This window comes from Bufo gargarizans, chromosome 2, assembly GCF_014858855.1.
Source record: "Bufo gargarizans isolate SCDJY-AF-19 chromosome 2, ASM1485885v1, whole genome shotgun sequence".
In the NCBI taxonomy this organism is placed as follows: Eukaryota; Metazoa; Chordata; class Amphibia; order Anura; family Bufonidae; genus Bufo; species Bufo gargarizans.
In genome coordinates, this window is record NC_058081.1 from 534,318,991 (window position 1) to 534,338,399 (window position 19,409).

Consider the following 19,409-nt stretch of genomic DNA (forward strand, 5'->3'; position numbering starts at 1 on the left):
CGACTAAGAAAATTTCAGGAAAGACCAACTGGAGCAGCAGAACTTTATTTGGGGGTTAATCAGAGGCACTTTAAATGATGGCAGGAGTATGCTGACTCCTATTTAACATGATTTTAAATGTGATTGCTTAATTCTGAACACAGCTACATCCCCAGTAATAAGAGGGTGTGCACACTTAGGCTAGGTCTACACGACGACATTTGTCGCGCGACAGATAGGGCACAACTACACTGCAACATTTTTCGCACAGCATTTTGTTGCACTAATTGTTATAATGGCAGTCTATGGTGTCGCACTGCAACATGCGACATGCTGCGACTGCGACGCGACAGTCGCAGAAAAATCCATCTCAAATGGATTTTCTGCGACTGTCGCGTCGCAGTCGCAGCATGTTGCAGTGCGACGCCATAGACCGCCATTATAAAAATTGTCGTGTGACATTGGTGCAACAAAATGTTGCGCGACAAATGTCGTCGTGTAGACCTAGCCTTATGCAACCACATACCACATTATTATTTTTTTTTCTTCCCTCTACCAGGTGTTTGTGGATGCTTTAGATTTTCACGCAGCCCCATTCATTTATATGGAACCTGCATTGCGTGAAAAATGCAGAATATAGAACATGTTGCGATTTTCACGCAATGCACAAGTGATGTGTGAAAATCACCGCTCATGTGCACAGTCCCATAGAAGTGAATGGGTCCGGATTCAGTGCGGGTGCAATACGTTCACCTCACGCAGAATTCTCGCCCGTGTGAAAGGGGCCTAAGGCCGCATGATAAAAAAACGGAAGGTTTACAAACATCATCTTCTAGCAACCATCAGTGAGAAATGCACTGCATCTGCACTTGCTTGCGGATGCAATGCGTTTTTTTCTGAAGCCCCATTCACTTCTATGGGGCCAGGGCTGCGTGAAAAACGCAGAATATAGAACATGCTGCGTTTTTCACGCAACGCAGAAGTGATGTGTGAAAAAAAACGCTCATGTACACAGACCGACTGAAATATATGGGTCAGGATTCAGTGTGGGTGCTTTGTGTTCACGTCATGTATTGCACCCGCACGGAACACTCGCTCGTGTGAAAGGGGCCTAAATTGAGTCTTTCTGAGTCTACTGCAGCAGAGGAAGTTCAATACAGATGCTGAACCAGCAGGAGGTAGCAATGAGGTGTAAAGCCCTGTAACCTGACAGCCAACAGGAAAGCGTTAGAAATTGACTGTTGCAAATTCTAGTTAGGCCTTATGCACTCGACCGTTCCGATTTTTGGGGTCCGCAAATTGCGGATCTGCAAAACACGGAAGCCCCCTGTGTGCCTTCCGCAATTTGTAGAACGGAACAGACGGCCCATTGTAGAAATGCCTATTCTTGTCCGCAAAACGGACAAGAATAGGACATGTTATTTTTTTTTGCAGGGCTACGAAACGGAGCAACGGATGCGGACAGCACACGGAGTGCTGTCCGCATCTTTTGCGGCCCCATTAAAGTGAATGGGTCCGCACCCGAGCCACAAAAACTGCGGCTCGGATGCGGACCAGAACAACGGTGCATGAGGCGCTACTGTAGATGTAAAATTCCAGGAAATGTTCAGTTGATACTTGACGGCAGTACAGTATTATTAGAGCACTTATGGTGTGTGTGTGGGGGGGGGGGGTGGTATTATTATTTGTACATACGATCCCCGTTACATTGTTGCATTTAATAGCGGATAATTATTGTCACCCAATTAAAGTGAAATCACTAAGAGCCGGAAGAAGTCTGCGGAGCAGCATTAACTCATCATTGTTATGACGGATAAATTACTGATAATTGTCCACGAATATCAGAGCGAGCGCGGCGACGTCACCATCCGCAAATATCACAAAACTATTATTAGAAACTTCTAAGATTTTTATTAAAAAATGTAAAAATTCCAGAAAATATCAATCCTGGAGTTGCTGTCTTCAGTTCATCCACTTATTATTGGTATCTGATCCTGGTAAAGCTATTACTGCCATACATGGTTTTTCACCCAGCTTTCCCAAACTCCTGAAAAGCAGATCTGTCCAGCTATATATGAGCAGAAGTTACCGAACTGAATAATTCTGCAGAGTGCTAGGATTCGTTATTTCCTACTGAGCTGGTGCCTAATAGTTATCACTCAGCTCTCCCAGGGTCCTGCACGGCATATCTGCTCAGTCGTCTAGAGATACAGGAGCGATGGAGGTGTCATAATTAAGCATCTAGGAAGGCTTTAGGATAACCCCAGTGGAGGCTATATGTTAGTTGTTACTCAGCTCTGTACCTCTACTGACTGACACGTTCACATCCCTGTGCTCTGATTGGCTCTTGCCTCTTCTAATGTTATGATCTATAGGAGCGGCCATTGTTCAGCGGCATCCGATCTTCATGATTTCTGTAGAACTGCTCATATTTTATTGCTAACGAGTCATTAATTGCTGGAAGTGCGGATGCTGGGAAATTCTTGCAACAATGGTGCTAGAGGCGGGTCTCCTTTTGCATCCAGTAACGCGACTGTAGCAGGTGAACGTTACCGACCAGGTTGGAGGGCAGCGAGGATCTCTTACAGCCATTACCAGATGGACTGTTCTTTCCCGTTGGACATTGCTTTTTCAGTATGTAGAGAACAGCGGTGGAAAGGCTGAGGAAGACAACACCGAGTGCCAGCGTCATCCCTAGATAGATGAACCTGTACAGAGACAGTGCAAATCAGTCACAGGCACGGGGACAAAAAAAACGTAAAGGCGTTGTCCCACCACAACATGTGCATTTTATAGATCATAAAGAATGGAGCATATTTACCCTCTACAATGATGTTAAATAATCCAGCGAAGAGTTATGACATTAACCCACATAGTATAGCACCATCTGGTGTTCAAAGTGTATAGCAATGTGCATGTCCATCTACTGCTGCTGGTCACACACGCTCAGTCACTCTCCCCACAACCAGGTCTCTGCACACTTTCTTCACAGCAGAGGACCTAATAAATATCTCTTCCCTACAGAAAGCTATCGCTGTTATCTGCTCTGCAGTGAGCAGAGGATCACTATGCAAAGTCTTAACTGTGGGGAGAGCGACTGAGCATGTGTGTCCACCGACACTCAGTTCAGTAGATGGCTGTGCATGTTTCTATGCACTATGAACACCAAGTGACAGCATACTATATAAGTGAATGGGCACTAGGTGGCGCTGTACTATGTCACTACATATCAAAACTTCGTTGGGTCATAGTTGGCAATTATGCTTCATTTTGTATGATCTATAAAATTTAAGATGATGTTTAATAGTGGGACAACCCCAACAATGCTCTAGGTAAAACTGATGCAGTGTGGTCTGCCGAGTGCAGCGGGTGAAACGTTACTCAAAGGATGATTCCCAGTTAATCCTCATGGGATCCCTGTGTCATGCTCTGTTCCCTCCAGCCCTGCACTAGGCGGAACAGTTATTTTTTTTATGTTCAGCCTTAGGGCCCTTGCACACAACCGTATGCCCTCCAAGATATACGGTCCGTGAGCGGGCCATAGGTCCCAGAGCAGCATAGATCATGCACACGGGAGCACGCAGCATCATAGATTACAATTATGCTGTGCACGTCGGGCCGCCCGCGGGGGTATTGCCCCGCACTCATGAGATCATATGAGTGCGGTACAATAGCCCCACGGGCGGCCCAACTTGCACACCATCATTGTAATGTATGATGCTGTGTGCTCCCATGCGCACGATCTATGCCGCTCCGGGACATATGGCCCACTAACGGACCGTATATCTCGGAGGGCATACGGTTGTGTGCAAGAGGCCTTAAGGTTCTGCCTAAATTTAGGTGTTCTAGATTAAAGAGCTGCTGTTCTGCATACAATTAAGGTCCAACTGGGTGTTGCCAGTTTGGGGGTGTCCTAGTGCACAGTCTGGCAATATCCATTTAAGGGGTTTTGTCACTTCATCAAATGGCATTTATCATGTAGAGAAAGTTAATACAAGGCACTTACTAATGTATTGTGATTGTCTATAATGCTTCCTTTGCTGGCTGGATTCATTTTTCTATCACATTATACACTGCTCGTTTCCATGGTTACAACCCCTCAGCAATCCATCAGTGGTGGGCGTGCTTGCACTTTATAGGAAAAAGTGTTGGCCTCTCTAGTGGCCAGGACCATGGGAGTGCACATAAGCTGATGCTTTTTTCTATATTATTCAAGCACTGCCACCGCTGATGGATTGCAGGGTGGTTGTAACCATGGAAACGAGCAGTGTTTAATGTGAACGGAAAAATGAATCCAGCCAACAAAGGAAGCAATATGGACAATCACAATACATTAGTAAGTGCCTTGTATTAATTTTCTCTATATGATAAATGCCCCTTGCTGAAGTGAGACAACCCCTTTAAGTGCTGCCAGTGTCACACTGTGCAGGGGGACACTCATTTGGTCCTTTATTAGAGATAGCTAGCAATTCATTCATAAACTTCTAGCAGGATTTATAGAGGAATGAAACCACATAGAGTCATAAGAATAGATGCCCCAGAATTGTTATTACATTTGGAACACAAGTAGCTACTAAACATGTCAGCAGAGGTGACGGGTCGTTCTCACACTGCTGAGGACTTGTTACAATATATCAGTGTAGGTAGAGCTAGGAGCCTGGCATCCAGGATATTACCAAGATTTATTCTGCTGGTGGGTTGAGCTCACCGAGCATTGTCTACACATGTATTTATTTTATTTTACTCACTTATATAGCGCTGACATATTCCTCAGCACTTTACAGACATTAGCATAAAGCTGTCCCCACCGGGGCTCACACTCTAAGTTCCCTATCAGTATTTATTTGTAGTGTAGGAGGAAACCAGATTACCCAGAGGAAAGCCACGCAAACACGGGGAGAACATACAAACTCCATATAGAGGTTGTCTTTGGTCTGAATCAAAACCAGGATCCCACCACTAAGCCACCCTGTTGCCCCATTGTAACAAACACTCAGCTGTGTGCACAGACCTAGATACACACAGGATGCAAACATGGATGTATCTGGATGCAAACAACAATGGGACAGACTAAGGCCTCTTGCACACAAACGTATTTTCTTTCCGCGTCCATTCCTTTTTTTTTTGCGGACGTATACGGAACCATTCATTTCAGTGGTACCGCAAAAAAAAAAAAAACGGAAGGTACTCCGTGTGCATTCTGTTTCCGTATTTCTTTATTTCCGTTCTGCAAAAAAGTAGAACATGTCCTATTATTGTCCGCATTACGGACAAGGATAGGACTGTTCTATTAGGAGCCAGCTGTTCCTTTCTCAAAAATACGTTATGCACATGAATATCATCCGTATTTTTTGCGGATCCGTTTTTTGCGGACCGCAAAATACATACGGTTGTGTGCAAGAGGCCTTAAGGTGACCATACACATCTAAAATTTAACAAAATGGACGACTTCACCCAAAACTATCGTTTGTCGGGTGGAATTTAGCAAGGAATGATCGTTTTAGCCAACTGATGATAGACCATTATCATCTGAAAATATTGCAATAAAATTTTGACTAGAACCTTCAGGATCACAGGTGCATATCCATGAAGCAAGCATAATTCCAAAAAACAAAATGGCTGCACACCGTGATATATACAAACAATAGAGCTATGAAATGGGGGTCATTCTAGATAAAAGTGGTACAATACCGACTATAAATGAGTAATGGAAGCTCTTAGTGCACATACGTGTTGGGCCCATCTACCAGGCGTCAAGGTGGCTTCCCCATCTGCGGAAGCCATCTTGACGCCTGGTAGATGGGCCCGACACGTATGTGCGCTAAGAGCTTTCATTACTCATTTATAGTCGGTATTGTACCACTTATATCTATAATGACCCCCATTTCATAGCTCTATTGTTTGTATATATAACGGTGTGCAGCCATTTTGTTTTTTGTAATCATCTGAAAATATGTCAGCAGTGTTTAATTTTCTTATAGTTGAATAAAAGTTTCCTCATACGTCGCCCGGGTCATTGAACGTGTATGGTCAGTTTGAACAACTCTACCAGCTAATAAAGACGAAAATGTCTGTGGCTGTGTCCAGTGTCGGACTGGGATGCTTAGGGCCCACCAGTAAAAATCATTCTGGGGGCCCACTGTACAGCGACATGCAAATATTACCTGCCCACACAGAGGCAGACAGCAACAAGACGCTACAAGATGATTCATTATGGGAGTCTCTGCAACAACTTCAAATGGTGGGTCCCAGGTAAGAGAGGATACTGGCTGGCATGCCTCTATTGCTAGAGGCCATCTTAACCTTCTGATGTGTCTATAATAATAAACTGGATAGTCTACCCATTTTTGTTATATCAATATAGGTTATTTGAGATGCTGTGCTGGTGGACAGGGGGCCCACCTTTCTCAGGGGCCCACCGGCGGATTCCCCTGGTCCCCTGTGGGCAGTCCAAGCCTGGCTGTGTCTGTGAACACATGATTGTTTGTTCAACTGATGCTCAACCATCAACTGACCTCTAAGGGCTCGTTCACACGACCGTGCCGTTTTTTGCGGTCCGTAAATAGCAAATCCGCTAAAAACGGATGCCACCCGTCTGTCTTCCGCAATTTGCGGAAGGGAACAGGAGGTCCATTATAGAAATGCTTATTCTTGTCTGCAAAACGGACAAGAATAGGACGGGACTCATAATTTTTGCAGGGCCACGGAACGGAGCAACGGATGCGGACAGCACACAGAGTGCTGTCCGTATCTTTTGCGGACCCATTGAAATTAATGCTTCCGTATACGGACCGTATACGGACCGTATGCGGAACGCAGAAAACGCCCCGTATACAAAACGCAAAATACGTTCGTGTGAACGAGCCCTAAGGCTGAGTTCACACTTCAGCTATGTGATCAGTTATTTCGATCAGTTAGACCTCATGCACACGGCCGTTGTGCGGCCGTTCCATGCATTGGGGACTGCAATTTGCACAGGCAACGTCCGTGCGGCGGTCGGGACGGATCGAGACCCATTCAACTTGAAAAGGTCAGTGATTCGTCCTCACTGCAAAAAAATAGAACATGTTCTATTCTTTTGCAGTGCAGAGGCACGGCCAGAAACACCACGGAAGTACTCCGTAGTGCTTCCGTGAGGTTCCATGCCTCCGTTCCGCACTGCAGCTCCGGATTGCGGACCCATTCAAGTGAACCAAAACCAGGTGCAGATCTTTTTAGTATACCTTACCTCTGTGGAGGCTTCACTACTGATTGTGGCTCACAATAACTGATGGAAATAACTGACCAAATAACTGAAGTGTGAACGCAGCCTAACTAATGAGTATGGCCAGTTTTACTAACACTGTCTAATTATTAGCGAGTGTAAACTTAGACAGTCTAAACCCATTCCAGATTTATCACGGTGGCTGGTGATGGATGATAAATCTGGGGCACCTTTAGACTGTTTAGTCTAAGAGGGTACTGTATCAGGAAAGCAGAGTGATTTGGGCTGTCTTGTCAGCAGAGTAGACATTTAAGCCAAATTATTTTGCATTTGCACCATTTTTAGGTGAGGTTTGCACCATAGCCGGGAAATTGGATTTATTAAGGGCCGACCAGATGTTTTGTGGGTGGGGCTTTTATTTTTAGGCAGATTTATCATTGTGAATTTTTGACCAAAATGTTGTAAGTCACCCCCAAAAAGTCACAAGTGTACTAGAAGTGTCCCTTGGTGGCCTACAGACCATCAGAAACCTCTATAATAAATGAGGTTAGATTTTAGACTCCATAGGTATTCCACGTGACAAATGGCGAGCAACATTTAGTAAATTTGGTGTCAAAAAACAAATGTGACCCATGACAGACACTGCAAAAAAACGAGAGAATGTTACTTTATGCCTGAATCGTGCAACAAACTTTTGCTGCATTTTTGGCAGGCAGTGGCCAAGATTTACTAACCCTGTAGATGGAGTAACGGCATATTTATCACATTGGCTCAGGCTGGCGACCTATATGGTGCGTACACTTTTGTCTAACGCTATACCAACTATTGGTTGGCTTACTTTGGGCCATAATTTCACACCATGGCCCATTTTTCCCTATTACTTCACTATTCATGCATATTAGATCCCACTTTTCCCATAAAGCCCCGCCTTTCTCAATAAGCCCCACCTCCTTATTTTAAAGCACGTTGGGAAAAAAGTGTAGAAACCCTAAAGGCCCCAAAATAGCGCCAAGTGTGAATGGAGCACAAATGTGCCCATACGCCATTTAACAGCTGTCACACACCGCATCTGCCTGATAATTTGAGACTTTTCACTTCTCTTACCACTTCTCTTACCACTTCTCTTGCCAGTAGGGCTTGGACGAACTTCATACTAAGACTGGCGTTTGTAGCACTTAGTATATCTGCCCTAAAGAGTCAATATGTTGCCTCCTATTCCAACCCGTTCTGCTTACATCGCCGTCACTGTACTCACCGAAACGCGTCAGTGTTGTACAACCTGCAGGAGCCTTTCCCGCTGCACTGCCGGCTGCCCCATTTCAGACACACGCTGTCAATGAGGGCCCCAAAATACATGGGGGCAGGGACCCCAGCTGTAAGACATACAAGCAGAAGCAACATTAGTTCCAATGGGTTTAGTGCAATGCTCTGTTTCCCTTGAATTTGAACACTTTTGTTACATGAAAAGGCTGGAACCCCATCCTGCTCTAATACTTCTCACAGCTGGGGGGTTGTTACAATGTATGCAGGAGAGGACTCCTCTGCATAACAGAAAAGGGAAGGATCAGTTTTGCAGCCCATAGACTTCTATTATGATGGAATGAATAACGTAATGCCTCTAAAGGCATTCAGTCATAGAATTGAGTTATGGTTCGTGGTAACGGAATCCATAACGTGATTCACCTTTTACCAGTAAAAAAAAGCGTGAAAGAATTTCAAAACATGAAATTCGCTCATCTCTAATTGTAACAAACATTCAGTTGTGTAAAAAAGAACTACGTAGGGGCAGATTTTTTGACATTAGTAAGGCCTCATGCACACGACCGTTGTTTGTGTCCGCATCCGAGCCGCTGTTTTGGCGGCTCGGATGCGGACCCATTTATTTCAATGGGGCCACAAAATATGCGGACCGCACTCCATGTGCTGTCCGCATCCATGGCTCCGTTCCGCGGCCGCGCTAAAAAAAATATAACATGTCCTATTCTTGTCCGCGCTTTGCAGATAGGAATAGGCATTTATATTGCCGGCGCCCGTTCCGTTACGCAAATTGCGGAAGGCAACACGGACGCCTTCCGTTTTTAGCGGATCTGCGGTTTGCGGACCGCAAAAAACGGCACGGTCGTGTGCATGAGGTCTAAAACAAATGAATGTTCATATTCACTAAAAGTAAGCAGCATACTCTGCTATATAAATATATACATACACCGGGTGCACAGTTCTCTTGTGGTGAAGCGTATCACTCTTACCTAGAACTCGGACCGCCATAGTGTAAATCCCCAGCGCTAGGGACTTGAGTTCAGGTTTTATGCATCTGCAGATGAACAGGAAAAATCCAGTGACACCATTGACCCGAATGTCATATCCACACATCATATCTGTACGGAGCCCATACACAAAAGATCTCACAGGCAGTTTGCTGTACAATAGATGATTTCTTCATGCTCCACAAGCTTGTATTATCTGCTGTACACTAAACAGTCTCTCCGTGATACACAGACTTGTTTTATATGCTGTACAATAGATTGCCTCATTGTACTGCACAGACTTATACTATCTGCTGTACAGTAGAATACCTTTCCATGCAGTGCAGTATTGTATTATCAGCTGTACCATATACTGCTCTCTGCGATATACAGACTTGTTTTATCTGCTGTACAATAGACCGACTCATTGCACTACACTGGCTGATACTATCTGCTGTACAGTAGAATGCCTTTCCATGGTGTCCAGGGTTGTACTATCAGCTGTGCAGTATACTGCCTCTACATGCTGCATACAGTATCCTTGCATTATCTGTTGTATGATAAATCATGTAGCTTCAAAATATAAAACATGCATAACGGATGGGGAAAATAGGAACACTGAATACTGTTAATGATCAGTAGGAAAAACGGCAGTAAAACCCAGCTCCCAATAAAACGTAACTTCTTCATTGTATCGCGGTAAAATCCATCACAAGATTCACATTCAGACCACGTACTCTCGGTCCTCACTCATGACATGGTAATGAGTAAGGACCGAGTTTACATTGTCCAAAACTCATAGATTGTACATGTGAATCTTGTGATGGACTTTACCACGATACAATGAAGAAGTTAAGTTTTATCGGAAGCTGGATTTTACTGCCATTTTTCCTACTGGAGCTACCTTACAGCCAAGTCCAGGCTGCATCCGTGCTTTCTGACAATGGTACACAGGTGGGCACTGCGCCATTGGATTTATCTGTGTACTGGGACGGAACTGGCACAGACATGGGAGTTAGTGGGCTTTAGATTAGTCACAGACACAATAACATACCAGACGATATGGTATTAGCACTCCTACCACCTGCTGATAAGACGGTCTCCATTTGTGTCATCTCTTGTGACTGACCGCTAATGACGAGGCCACAGAACTGACCTCTGCAGGCTGCTGGGGCGCTAAGAGTCACCTGAGAAGGAGGATGTATCCGGGGGTCCCTCCGAAGGACAGGGTGAAGGAGGTAATGACAGAGATCACCATAAAGTACAGGAACATCCTGGAACATGTTGTCCCCCTGGAACAAGGACCAGGCACTGCTGATCTGCCACCAGAGGGCAAAGGCGGCCGCGTCACACAGCTGCAGTTAGAATAGACCTAGGAGACGTAACATGTCAGAAGTCTGGCAATGCTTTACCTTGCTGCTTCTCATACAGAATTTCACTTACTGCTACCTTCCCCGTCCCATTGCTCAAGTGACAGCCAGCATAGCAGGCCGAATAATAGGTGATGCCATTGTCCCCGCAGACCGGCTCCCAGTGACTCTGAGGACACAGACAGTGCACATTACATTCTGCAAGTGCACCGTCCTCCTGTGAGATGTACGAATACCTGGAAGAGGTCACAGTGATGAGCAGAGCGCCGCCTCAATGTCTGGATTCCTACTGAGAGGTCATGGGGGGGACTTACCCTGCGTAGGACACGGTCAGCCCGGCCACAGAGGAACGCTCACATCCCATGCCAAACAGGGACATCAATATAGCATATCCAATCACCGAAGAAGACAGCAGAAGCTTTGCCGCTCCCACAATATTAATCCTGAACTTCTTCATCACAACGCCCCCCAGGAAAATTCCCATCGCAACTGCCGGGACGTTAATGAGACCTGAGGGGAGATGAACCAAATCATTAGAACAAACCTCAGCAAACTCCTCTCCTGACACACTCTGTGCTGCTGAAGACCTTCTCCCTTCCTGTATGTAACTCCCAGTCTTGATCTCCCCCCAAGATCACACTTTAAAAATAAAGGGGGGGGGGGGGGGTCATACTTTAATGTCCAGGGCCCCAATGCAAATTTTTAACCGAACACACTCCTACTATGTGCCATATAGAATAGTGGTGTCTAGTTATGTGGGGCAGGGGTCTGGGTGTGACTGTTACCTCTTCGCCCCCTATAGCTTTCACTCTGAGGTGGTAGGACAGTGGATTGTGCAGCATCTACTGTCGCTGTGTTGAATGTGACTGAACAGCATCTGCTGCCATCTAGTGGTGACTTTTACACATTGCAGTTATTCTTGGAAGTATAATGTTGAGGTTAGGCTAAGTTCACAGTTACAGGTCCTTCTAAAAAAATTAGCATATTGTGATAAAGTTCATTATTTTCTGTAATGTACTGATAAACATTAGACTTTCATATATTTTAGATTCATTACACACCAACTGAAGTAGTTCAAGCCTTTTATTGTTTTAATATTGATGATTTTGGCATACAGCTCATGAAAACCCAAATTTCCAATCTCAAAAAATTAGCATATTTCATCCGACCAATAAAAGAAAAGTATTTTTAATACAAAAAAAGTCAACCTTCAAATAATTATGTTCAGTTATGCACTCAATACTTGGTCGGGAATCCTTTTGCAGAAATGACTGCTTCAATGCGGCGTGGCATGGAGGCAATCAGCCTGTGGCACTGCTGAGGTGTTATGGAGGCCCAGGATGCTTCGATAGCGGCCTTAAGCTCATCCAGAGTGTTGGGTCTTGCGTCTCTCAACTTTCTCTTCCCAATATCCCACAGATTCTCTATGGGGTTCAGGTCAGGAGAGTTGGCAGGCCAATTGAGCACAGTAATACCATGGTCAGTAAACCATTTACCAGTGGTTTTGGCACTGTGAGCAGGTGCCAGGTCGTGCTGAAAAATGAAATCTTCATCTCCATAAAGCTTTTCAGCAGATGGAATCATGAAGTGCTCCAAAATCTCCTGATAGCTAGCTGCATTGACCCTGCCCTTAATAAAACACAGTGGACCAACACCAGCAGCTGACATGGCACCCCAGACCATCACTGACTGTGGGTACTTGACACTGGACTTCAGGCATTTTGGCATTTCCCTCTCCCCAGTCTTCCTCCAGACTCTGGCACCTTGATTTCCGAATGACATGCAACAGTCCAGTGCTGCTTCTCTGTAGCCCAGGTCAGGCGCTTCTGCCGCTGTTTCTGGTTCAAAAGTGGCTTGACCTGGGGAATGCGGCACCTGTAGCCCATTTCCTGCACACGCCTGTACACGGTGGCTCTGGATGTTTCTACTCCAGACTCAGTCCACTGCTTCCGCAGCTCCCCCAAGGTCTGGAATCGATCCTTCTCCACAATCTTCCTCAGGGTCCGGTCACCTCTTCTTGTTGTGCAGCGTTTTCTGCCACACTTTTTCCTTCCCACAGACTTCCCACTGAGGTGCCTTGATACAGCACTCTGGGAACAGCCTCGTTCAGAAATGTCTTTCTGTGTCTTACCCTCTTGCTTGAGGGTGTCAATGATGGCCTTCTGGACAGCAGTCAGGTCGGCAGTCTTACCCATGATTGCGGTTTTGAGTAATGAACCAGGCTGGGAGTTTTTAAAAGCCTTTAGGAATCTTTTGCAGGTGTTTAGAGTTAATTAGTTGATTCAGATGATTAGGTTAATAGCTCGTTTAGAGAACCTTTTCATGATATGCTAATTTTTAGAGATAGGAATTTTGGGTTTTCATGAGCTGTATGCCAAAATCATCAATATTAAAACAATAAAAGGCTTGAACTACTTCAGTTGGTGTGTAATGAATCTAAAATATATGAAAGTCTAATGTTTATCAGTACATTACAGAAAATAATGAACTTTATCACAATATGCAAATTTTTTGAGAAGGACCTGTATTTCCATCAGTTAGCCCTTATACACACGACCGTTTTTTTTAAGGTCCGCAAAAACGGGGTCCGTGATCCGTGACCGTTTTTTCGTCCGTGGGTCTTCCTTGTTTTTTGGAGGATCCTCGGACATGAAAAATGAAAAAAAAATCTAAGTCAAGTTTGCCATTAAAATGATAGGAAAAAACGGACACGGATCACGGACACGGATGACAATCTTGTGTGCATCCATGATTTTTCACGGACCCATTGACTTGAATGAGGTGTGATCACATAATGTAGCCTGAAGATTGGTCTTAAGATAAGGGCGCGCTCAGTGAGGGCTCATCATAGTAGGATTACAGGTCGGACTTTATGGACTCTTGTCTTTTTCCAACCCTAAGGCCCCTTTCACACGGGCGAGAATTCCGTGCGGGTGCAATGGGTGAGGTGAACGCATTGCACCCGCACTGAATCCGGACCCATTCACTTCAAAGGGGCTGTGCAGATGAGCGGGGATTTTCACGCATCACTTGTGCGTTGCGTGAAAATCACAGCATGTTCTATATTCTGAGGTTTTTTTCACGCAATGCAGGCCCCATAGAAATGAATGGAGATGTGTGAAAATCGCATATCATCTGCAAGCAAGTGCGGATGCGGTGCGATTTTCACACATGGTTGCTAGGAAATGATAGGGATGAGCAACCCCGGACCCCATTAAAGTCAATTTACTGTATTATTTTAATACAGAATGCTTACTAAAATGTGGTTTGAGGGCTAAAAAAAAATATAAAAAAAAAAAATTAACTCGCCTCATCCTCTTGTTCGCGCGGCCGGCATCGTCTTCTTTCTTCTTCTTTCAGGACCGGCAAAAGGACCTTTGATGACGTAATCGCGCTCACCACGTGGTGACGTCAGCGCAGGTCCTGCTGAATGAAGATAAAAGATTCTATCTTCATTCAGCAGGACCTGCGCTGACATCACCGCGCTCACCACGTCATCAAAGGTCCTTTGGCAGGTCCTCAAAGAAGAAGAAAGAAGACGATGCCGGCTGCGCGAACAACAGGATGAGGTGAGTTTATAATTTTTATTTTTTTAACCCTTCCAGCACTATTATACTATGCATTCTGTATTCAGAATGCTATTATTTTCCATTATAACCATGTTATAAGGGAAAATAATAAAATCTACAGAACACCTAACCCTAACCCGAACTTCTGTGAAGAAGTCCGGGTTCGGGTCTGGGTACCACAATCAGTTTTTTCAAAACTGACAGAAATTGCATACGCACTCGCACAATTTTCCCTGATTGCAGATGCAATGCATCCATACCTAATACGGACATGCTCGTCTGGAAGGGGCCTAACAACTATGTAACGATTATTATCATCCTTTGATGATCCATCTTCAGATTGGATTTGCTCAGTCCTCTGAGCGCATGTTCCCCCTTCCCCACGAATCACCCTTAAACTCAGTCTGACCCTGAAACGGCACCGTGTCCTGGGGCTGATCTGTGACCTCTGTGATCCTTCCCTGGCCAATCCTTTCATTCTTCCGCCTGCTGTATAATGGCCCCCCTACCCCCTTACTTTCCTGGGGGCTGTTCCCTGGATGGCCGCCTCTTACTCTCATCATCCTCTACAACTGCTATAGACAGGTCAGGATGGTTGGTATTGTTACTTGTTTGTATTTTTCTCGTTACACTGTATCACTTCAGATATAAAGGAAAGCACTGACAGATGCCGTAGTGCATGCTGGGAGCCCTGCCGGTACCCCTTTAAATGCTCTATTAATAGTCATGATCTCCTCAACTCTTGGGCTATTAAAGGGGTTCCATGCACACAAACGCATTTCCTTTCCGTGTCCGTTCTGTTTTTTGTTTTTTTTTGCGGAGCATACGCGGAACCATTCCTTTCAATGGGTCCGCAAAAAAAATTGAAGTTACTCTGTGTGCATTCCGTTTCCGTATGTCCGTTCCCCAAAAGAATAGAACATGTCCTATTATTGTCCGCATTACGGACAAGGATAGGACTGTTCTATAAGGGGCCAGCTGTTCTGTTCGGCAAAATATGGAATGCACACAGATGTCATCCGAATTTTTTGTAGACCGCAAAATACATACGGTCGTGTGCATGAGCCCTCAGACTGATGATTGAGCGCTGGGTGCATGAATAATGGGGGTCATGGATTCAAGAAAACGTAGTAATTACACCAAGTTCAGTGCAGTAGTCTGACACAAGAAATAACAGATACATCTCACCCCATGCAGTGCAGCAGAGCAGTGCCCTAAAGGAGCTAAACAGTTAAAATGCACAGGGCTGATGCATTTAATGCCAGCCGGCAGAATTGTGACTACAGCTCTGGATGTGACTGGAGTACAATACATGATGCAACAGCAGACTTATGAATAGAGCACTGGATGTGACTAGAGTATATGACATTATAACATAGCAGAAGCCAGTTTTAGATGTGACTAGAGTATGAAGTGTGATATACAGTAGGGTCATTCCTAGTGTCCACCTTAAAGGAAGATAACATTATGACTGTGTTGCAGGTCAGGGACTCACCGATGATGAAGTTTGTCCGTGATGATGTCTGTCCATACTGCTGTTCGATATATTTCGGTTTATAAGTGACCATTCCCACCAGAGAATTATATTGGAAGACGCTTCCGCACAGATACAGGAAGAACACTGGATTACCCAGAAGCTCCTTCAACGATGGGAAAAAGTCTCCCAAGAAATGAGATGAAATAAGTTACTGAAACCACTAAGTGACCATAGGGGGGAAGTAGTTACACAGGGAGGGGGGGGGGGTATGAGACTATGCGGGGGGTACAGTAGGTGGTTAGACAGGGTGAGGCATGGGGGCTGCTTACTCGTTGTATTACAGAGGCTGGATTTGTGATCTCCACCTCATGGGGTTAGAAATGATTATATCAGTGTCATCTACTGCAACACTGGACATTATATACCAAGATGTATGATACAGACACATAAGAAAGAGCTCATAGAGGTTCAACACAGCACAAGTAACAAACAGCCCAGATATCAGCAACACAGGCCGGTCACATACAGTATAGCAGATGGGACAGGTCACTAGTTGTGCAGGCCATATGTAGCACAGGTCATACATAGTACAGGCTATACATAGTTCACACATGGCACAGGTCATGTAGGACACAGGTAACCTGTGAACTGGTCATACATGGCACGGGTCAAGCATGGCATAAGTTATACTTGGAACAGGGTTTGGCTGGACATTAGGTCAAGACTGCCCTCCAGCCAATTCCTACCTCTGGCCATTGTGAGTAGCCGCCCCTGATCCTGAACCTTTTGGTCTCTCAGCTCCTCCAGGATGAATTTGGACTGCTCAGAGGGGGTACTGGAATTCTTCCGGAGCTCAGATCTTGGCTGTTCCTTCGGTATAAACCAGAATGGAATGGTGGCGAGGATGCTTATCACACCTGCAACCAGGTAACCAAGCCACCAAGCCCCCACCCACCGCTCATCCTTAGGGGTGATAGTCACTCTGTCTGGACAGAAACATGAAGGTCTCAGAGATGAAACCACAAGAATTCAGTAGCTTTACAGGTTTCCCGTCTCAGTATTCCAATATCTAAGGGTATTGGTTGGTTTTGTGACATGTCCCTTCTCGGCGTGTGTCCGGACAGATGCTTCTGGAAGCCGCAGCAGATTTCTGTTTGTGGTTTAGCTCCATTTACAGGGGCTAAATCGTGAGCGGATCCGAGGCATTCAAAGTTAAAAAGTTTAGCGAAGAGCTTCGGATCCTAGATCTGAAGTCGCTTTGCTCAAAACTTTGGATTAATGCTGTACAGAGATCCATCTCCGTACAGCATTAAAATGTACGGCCGCAGATGAAGCAAACTTAGTTATTCGTGAGACTTCGTTGAATAACTTTGTCATTTGATTTTTAAAGTGGAAAACCACTTTAAAACTTGGATCTGAACTTGGCTTCAGTTCCATCTAGTACCTTGGAAACGAAGCCGAGTTCGGTTTCAAGTTTTAAAGTGTTCCTCTGTATGAACCTTCCCTTAGATCTGTGCTGGTTTTCAGCCTCTGGGTGCAAACAAAAATGGTCCCAATCAGCTTGCAGAGAGCATAAAAATGTGAGAAATTGAAACACCAATGAGGGAATTTATTAAGACTGGTGTTTCAAGCATCAGTCTTAAAGGGGTTCTCCAGGACTTTATATGGATGGCCTATCTGTAATACTCCAGAGTGGTATTACTATTCCTACAACCTGCTACTGTCTTTAATTGCTAACAACAATGTCATCTGTGTATGGATTCCAGGTCCTTTGTCACTGTGCATTGAAACAGTTATGTTCATGGAATGTGCCTGGTTCAGCAGCAGGTGGCAGTGGATATGGCAGAAATATGTTTAGATAGAATGGAACTTACCATTCCATTCTCCCCCTTTTGAGCAGAAGTGGGCCAGTCCTGTTTCCTACCAAGGCAGAGGCTGCAGCAAGCTTTCAGTCAGTCTTAGTCATTTTAGTGTTGGATGCAGATGTGCGAAGATGTATCAGTGAGGGGAGGCCCCACTCCTGCAGCAAGAGTCCCTCCAGAGGAAAGCAGCACATAGAGCACTCCGACTCCTTACCGATTTACAGACAGAATATTGTGAGGGGGTCAACAGCCAAAGGCACCCCACTCCAGAAGTACCAGAACAGGCCTAAAGTCAAGCTGCCAGACTAAAGCCGAGTTTAGCACAGCAGAGAGATAAATCAGAATATTTAATTTTGCCTGCCAGTTTACCCTAAAACCTGCTGAAACCAAGTGAAAGACTGCATATTATCTGGACTCGACTATTTCTCCACCTCCACCATTCCTCCCCCCTTTATTGCTTTGGAGCTTAACCCTGGGGAGCAACGATATCCAGGTAGGAGCACTGTGACACACACAGAAAACTGTTAGGGCTGCCCCACACAACTGGGCATTCCTATAAACCTGGGACACAATTGGACCAGGGGGGTGGCCTGTTGCATATCCTTAGAATAAGGGCTTATGCACACGACCATGTTTTTTTCCACATCCAATCTGCATTTTTTGTGGGTCTCAAGCCGACCTATTCATTTCAAGGCGGCTGCAAACGATGCGGACAGCACACCGTGTCCGTTCTGCGGCAAGGATACGGACAAGGATAGGATTGTTATATAGATGGCAGGATGTTCCGTTCCACAAAATGCGGAATGCACATGGTTGGTACCCATGTTTTGCGGAGCCCAAAAATAGCTATGGCTGTGTGAATCAGCTGTAAGTGATCAACACCATATTTCAGAAATCTGACTCTCAGTCGTGCTGATCAGCTGTTCTGCAGGTGTTCAAATACAGGCACCGGAACTACGCAATTCGATCCGCTGTGTAGTTGCCAGGGCTGGTTACTGGAATATGAGCATGTGAATAGGAGCAGTGCTGCAGCAACCTGTCCCAGTCACTACATAGTGGATGGCGTTGTATAGTTCCAGTTCCTGTTTGCAGCCCGGAGCTACTGAAAAACATCTCATTAGAGGTGGTGCTGCCGATCCTACTGGTAGGCCATCAATCTAACAGTCCTTGAAAACCCCTTTAATAAAAATTGGGTCATATTCTCCAGCAATTTTTTTTATTAAGAGGCAGAAATAAATTCCTCCTCAGGGTACTTGCACACGGCAGTGTGTTTTCTGTGGATGTTTTCTGTGCGGATTTTTGGGCAATTTTCTCTGGGCTTCTGCACCAAATCCACACCAAAATCTGCAAGTTTTACTTGTGGACATTGTTTTGGATTTTTCCCAGATCTCACTCTTTGCAATGCATAGGGCGAAATCTGCACTGAAAATCCACACAAACAATTGACATGCTGTGGATTTCAAAAACCGTACTGCAGGTCAATTTCCGTATGGAAGATTTTCACACCTTGAACATGAAATTTTTTGATACCCACATCTACTTAGCTGGTACTGTATTAGGCCTCATGCACACAACCGTTTTTCGAGTCCGCATCCGAGCCGCAGTTTTTGCGGCTCGGGTGCGGACCCATTCACTTCAATGGGGCCGTAAAAGATGCGGACAACACTCCGTGTGCTGTCCGCATCCATTGCTCCGGTCCGAGACC

General features: G+C 45.2%; 1 protein-coding gene across 2 annotated transcripts in view; it reads right to left on the bottom strand.

Annotated features, from left to right (window-relative positions):
* Window positions 1-1,984: 1,984 nt before the first annotated feature.
* Window positions 1,985-19,409, bottom strand: part of LOC122926624 (solute carrier organic anion transporter family member 1C1-like) — a 41,748-nt gene continuing 24,323 nt past the window's right edge. The window contains exons 8-15 of one of the 2 annotated variants that reach the window (XM_044278058.1): window positions 16,589-16,828; window positions 15,861-16,025; window positions 11,111-11,306; window positions 10,876-11,032; window positions 10,614-10,798; window positions 9,430-9,494; window positions 8,439-8,556; window positions 1,985-2,687 (exon numbers count right to left, since the gene is read on the bottom strand). In XM_044278058.1, the coding sequence (XP_044133993.1) occupies window positions 2,477-2,687; window positions 8,439-8,556; window positions 9,430-9,494; window positions 10,614-10,798; window positions 10,876-11,032; window positions 11,111-11,306; window positions 15,861-16,025; window positions 16,589-16,828 (1,337 nt within the window). In that variant the 3' untranslated portion in view covers window positions 1,985-2,476. Of the gene's footprint in view, window positions 2,688-8,438; window positions 8,557-9,429; window positions 9,495-10,613; window positions 10,799-10,869; window positions 11,033-11,110; window positions 11,307-15,860; window positions 16,026-16,588; window positions 16,829-19,409 lie in introns of both variants that reach the window. The other variant, XM_044278057.1, reaches the window with a different exon arrangement.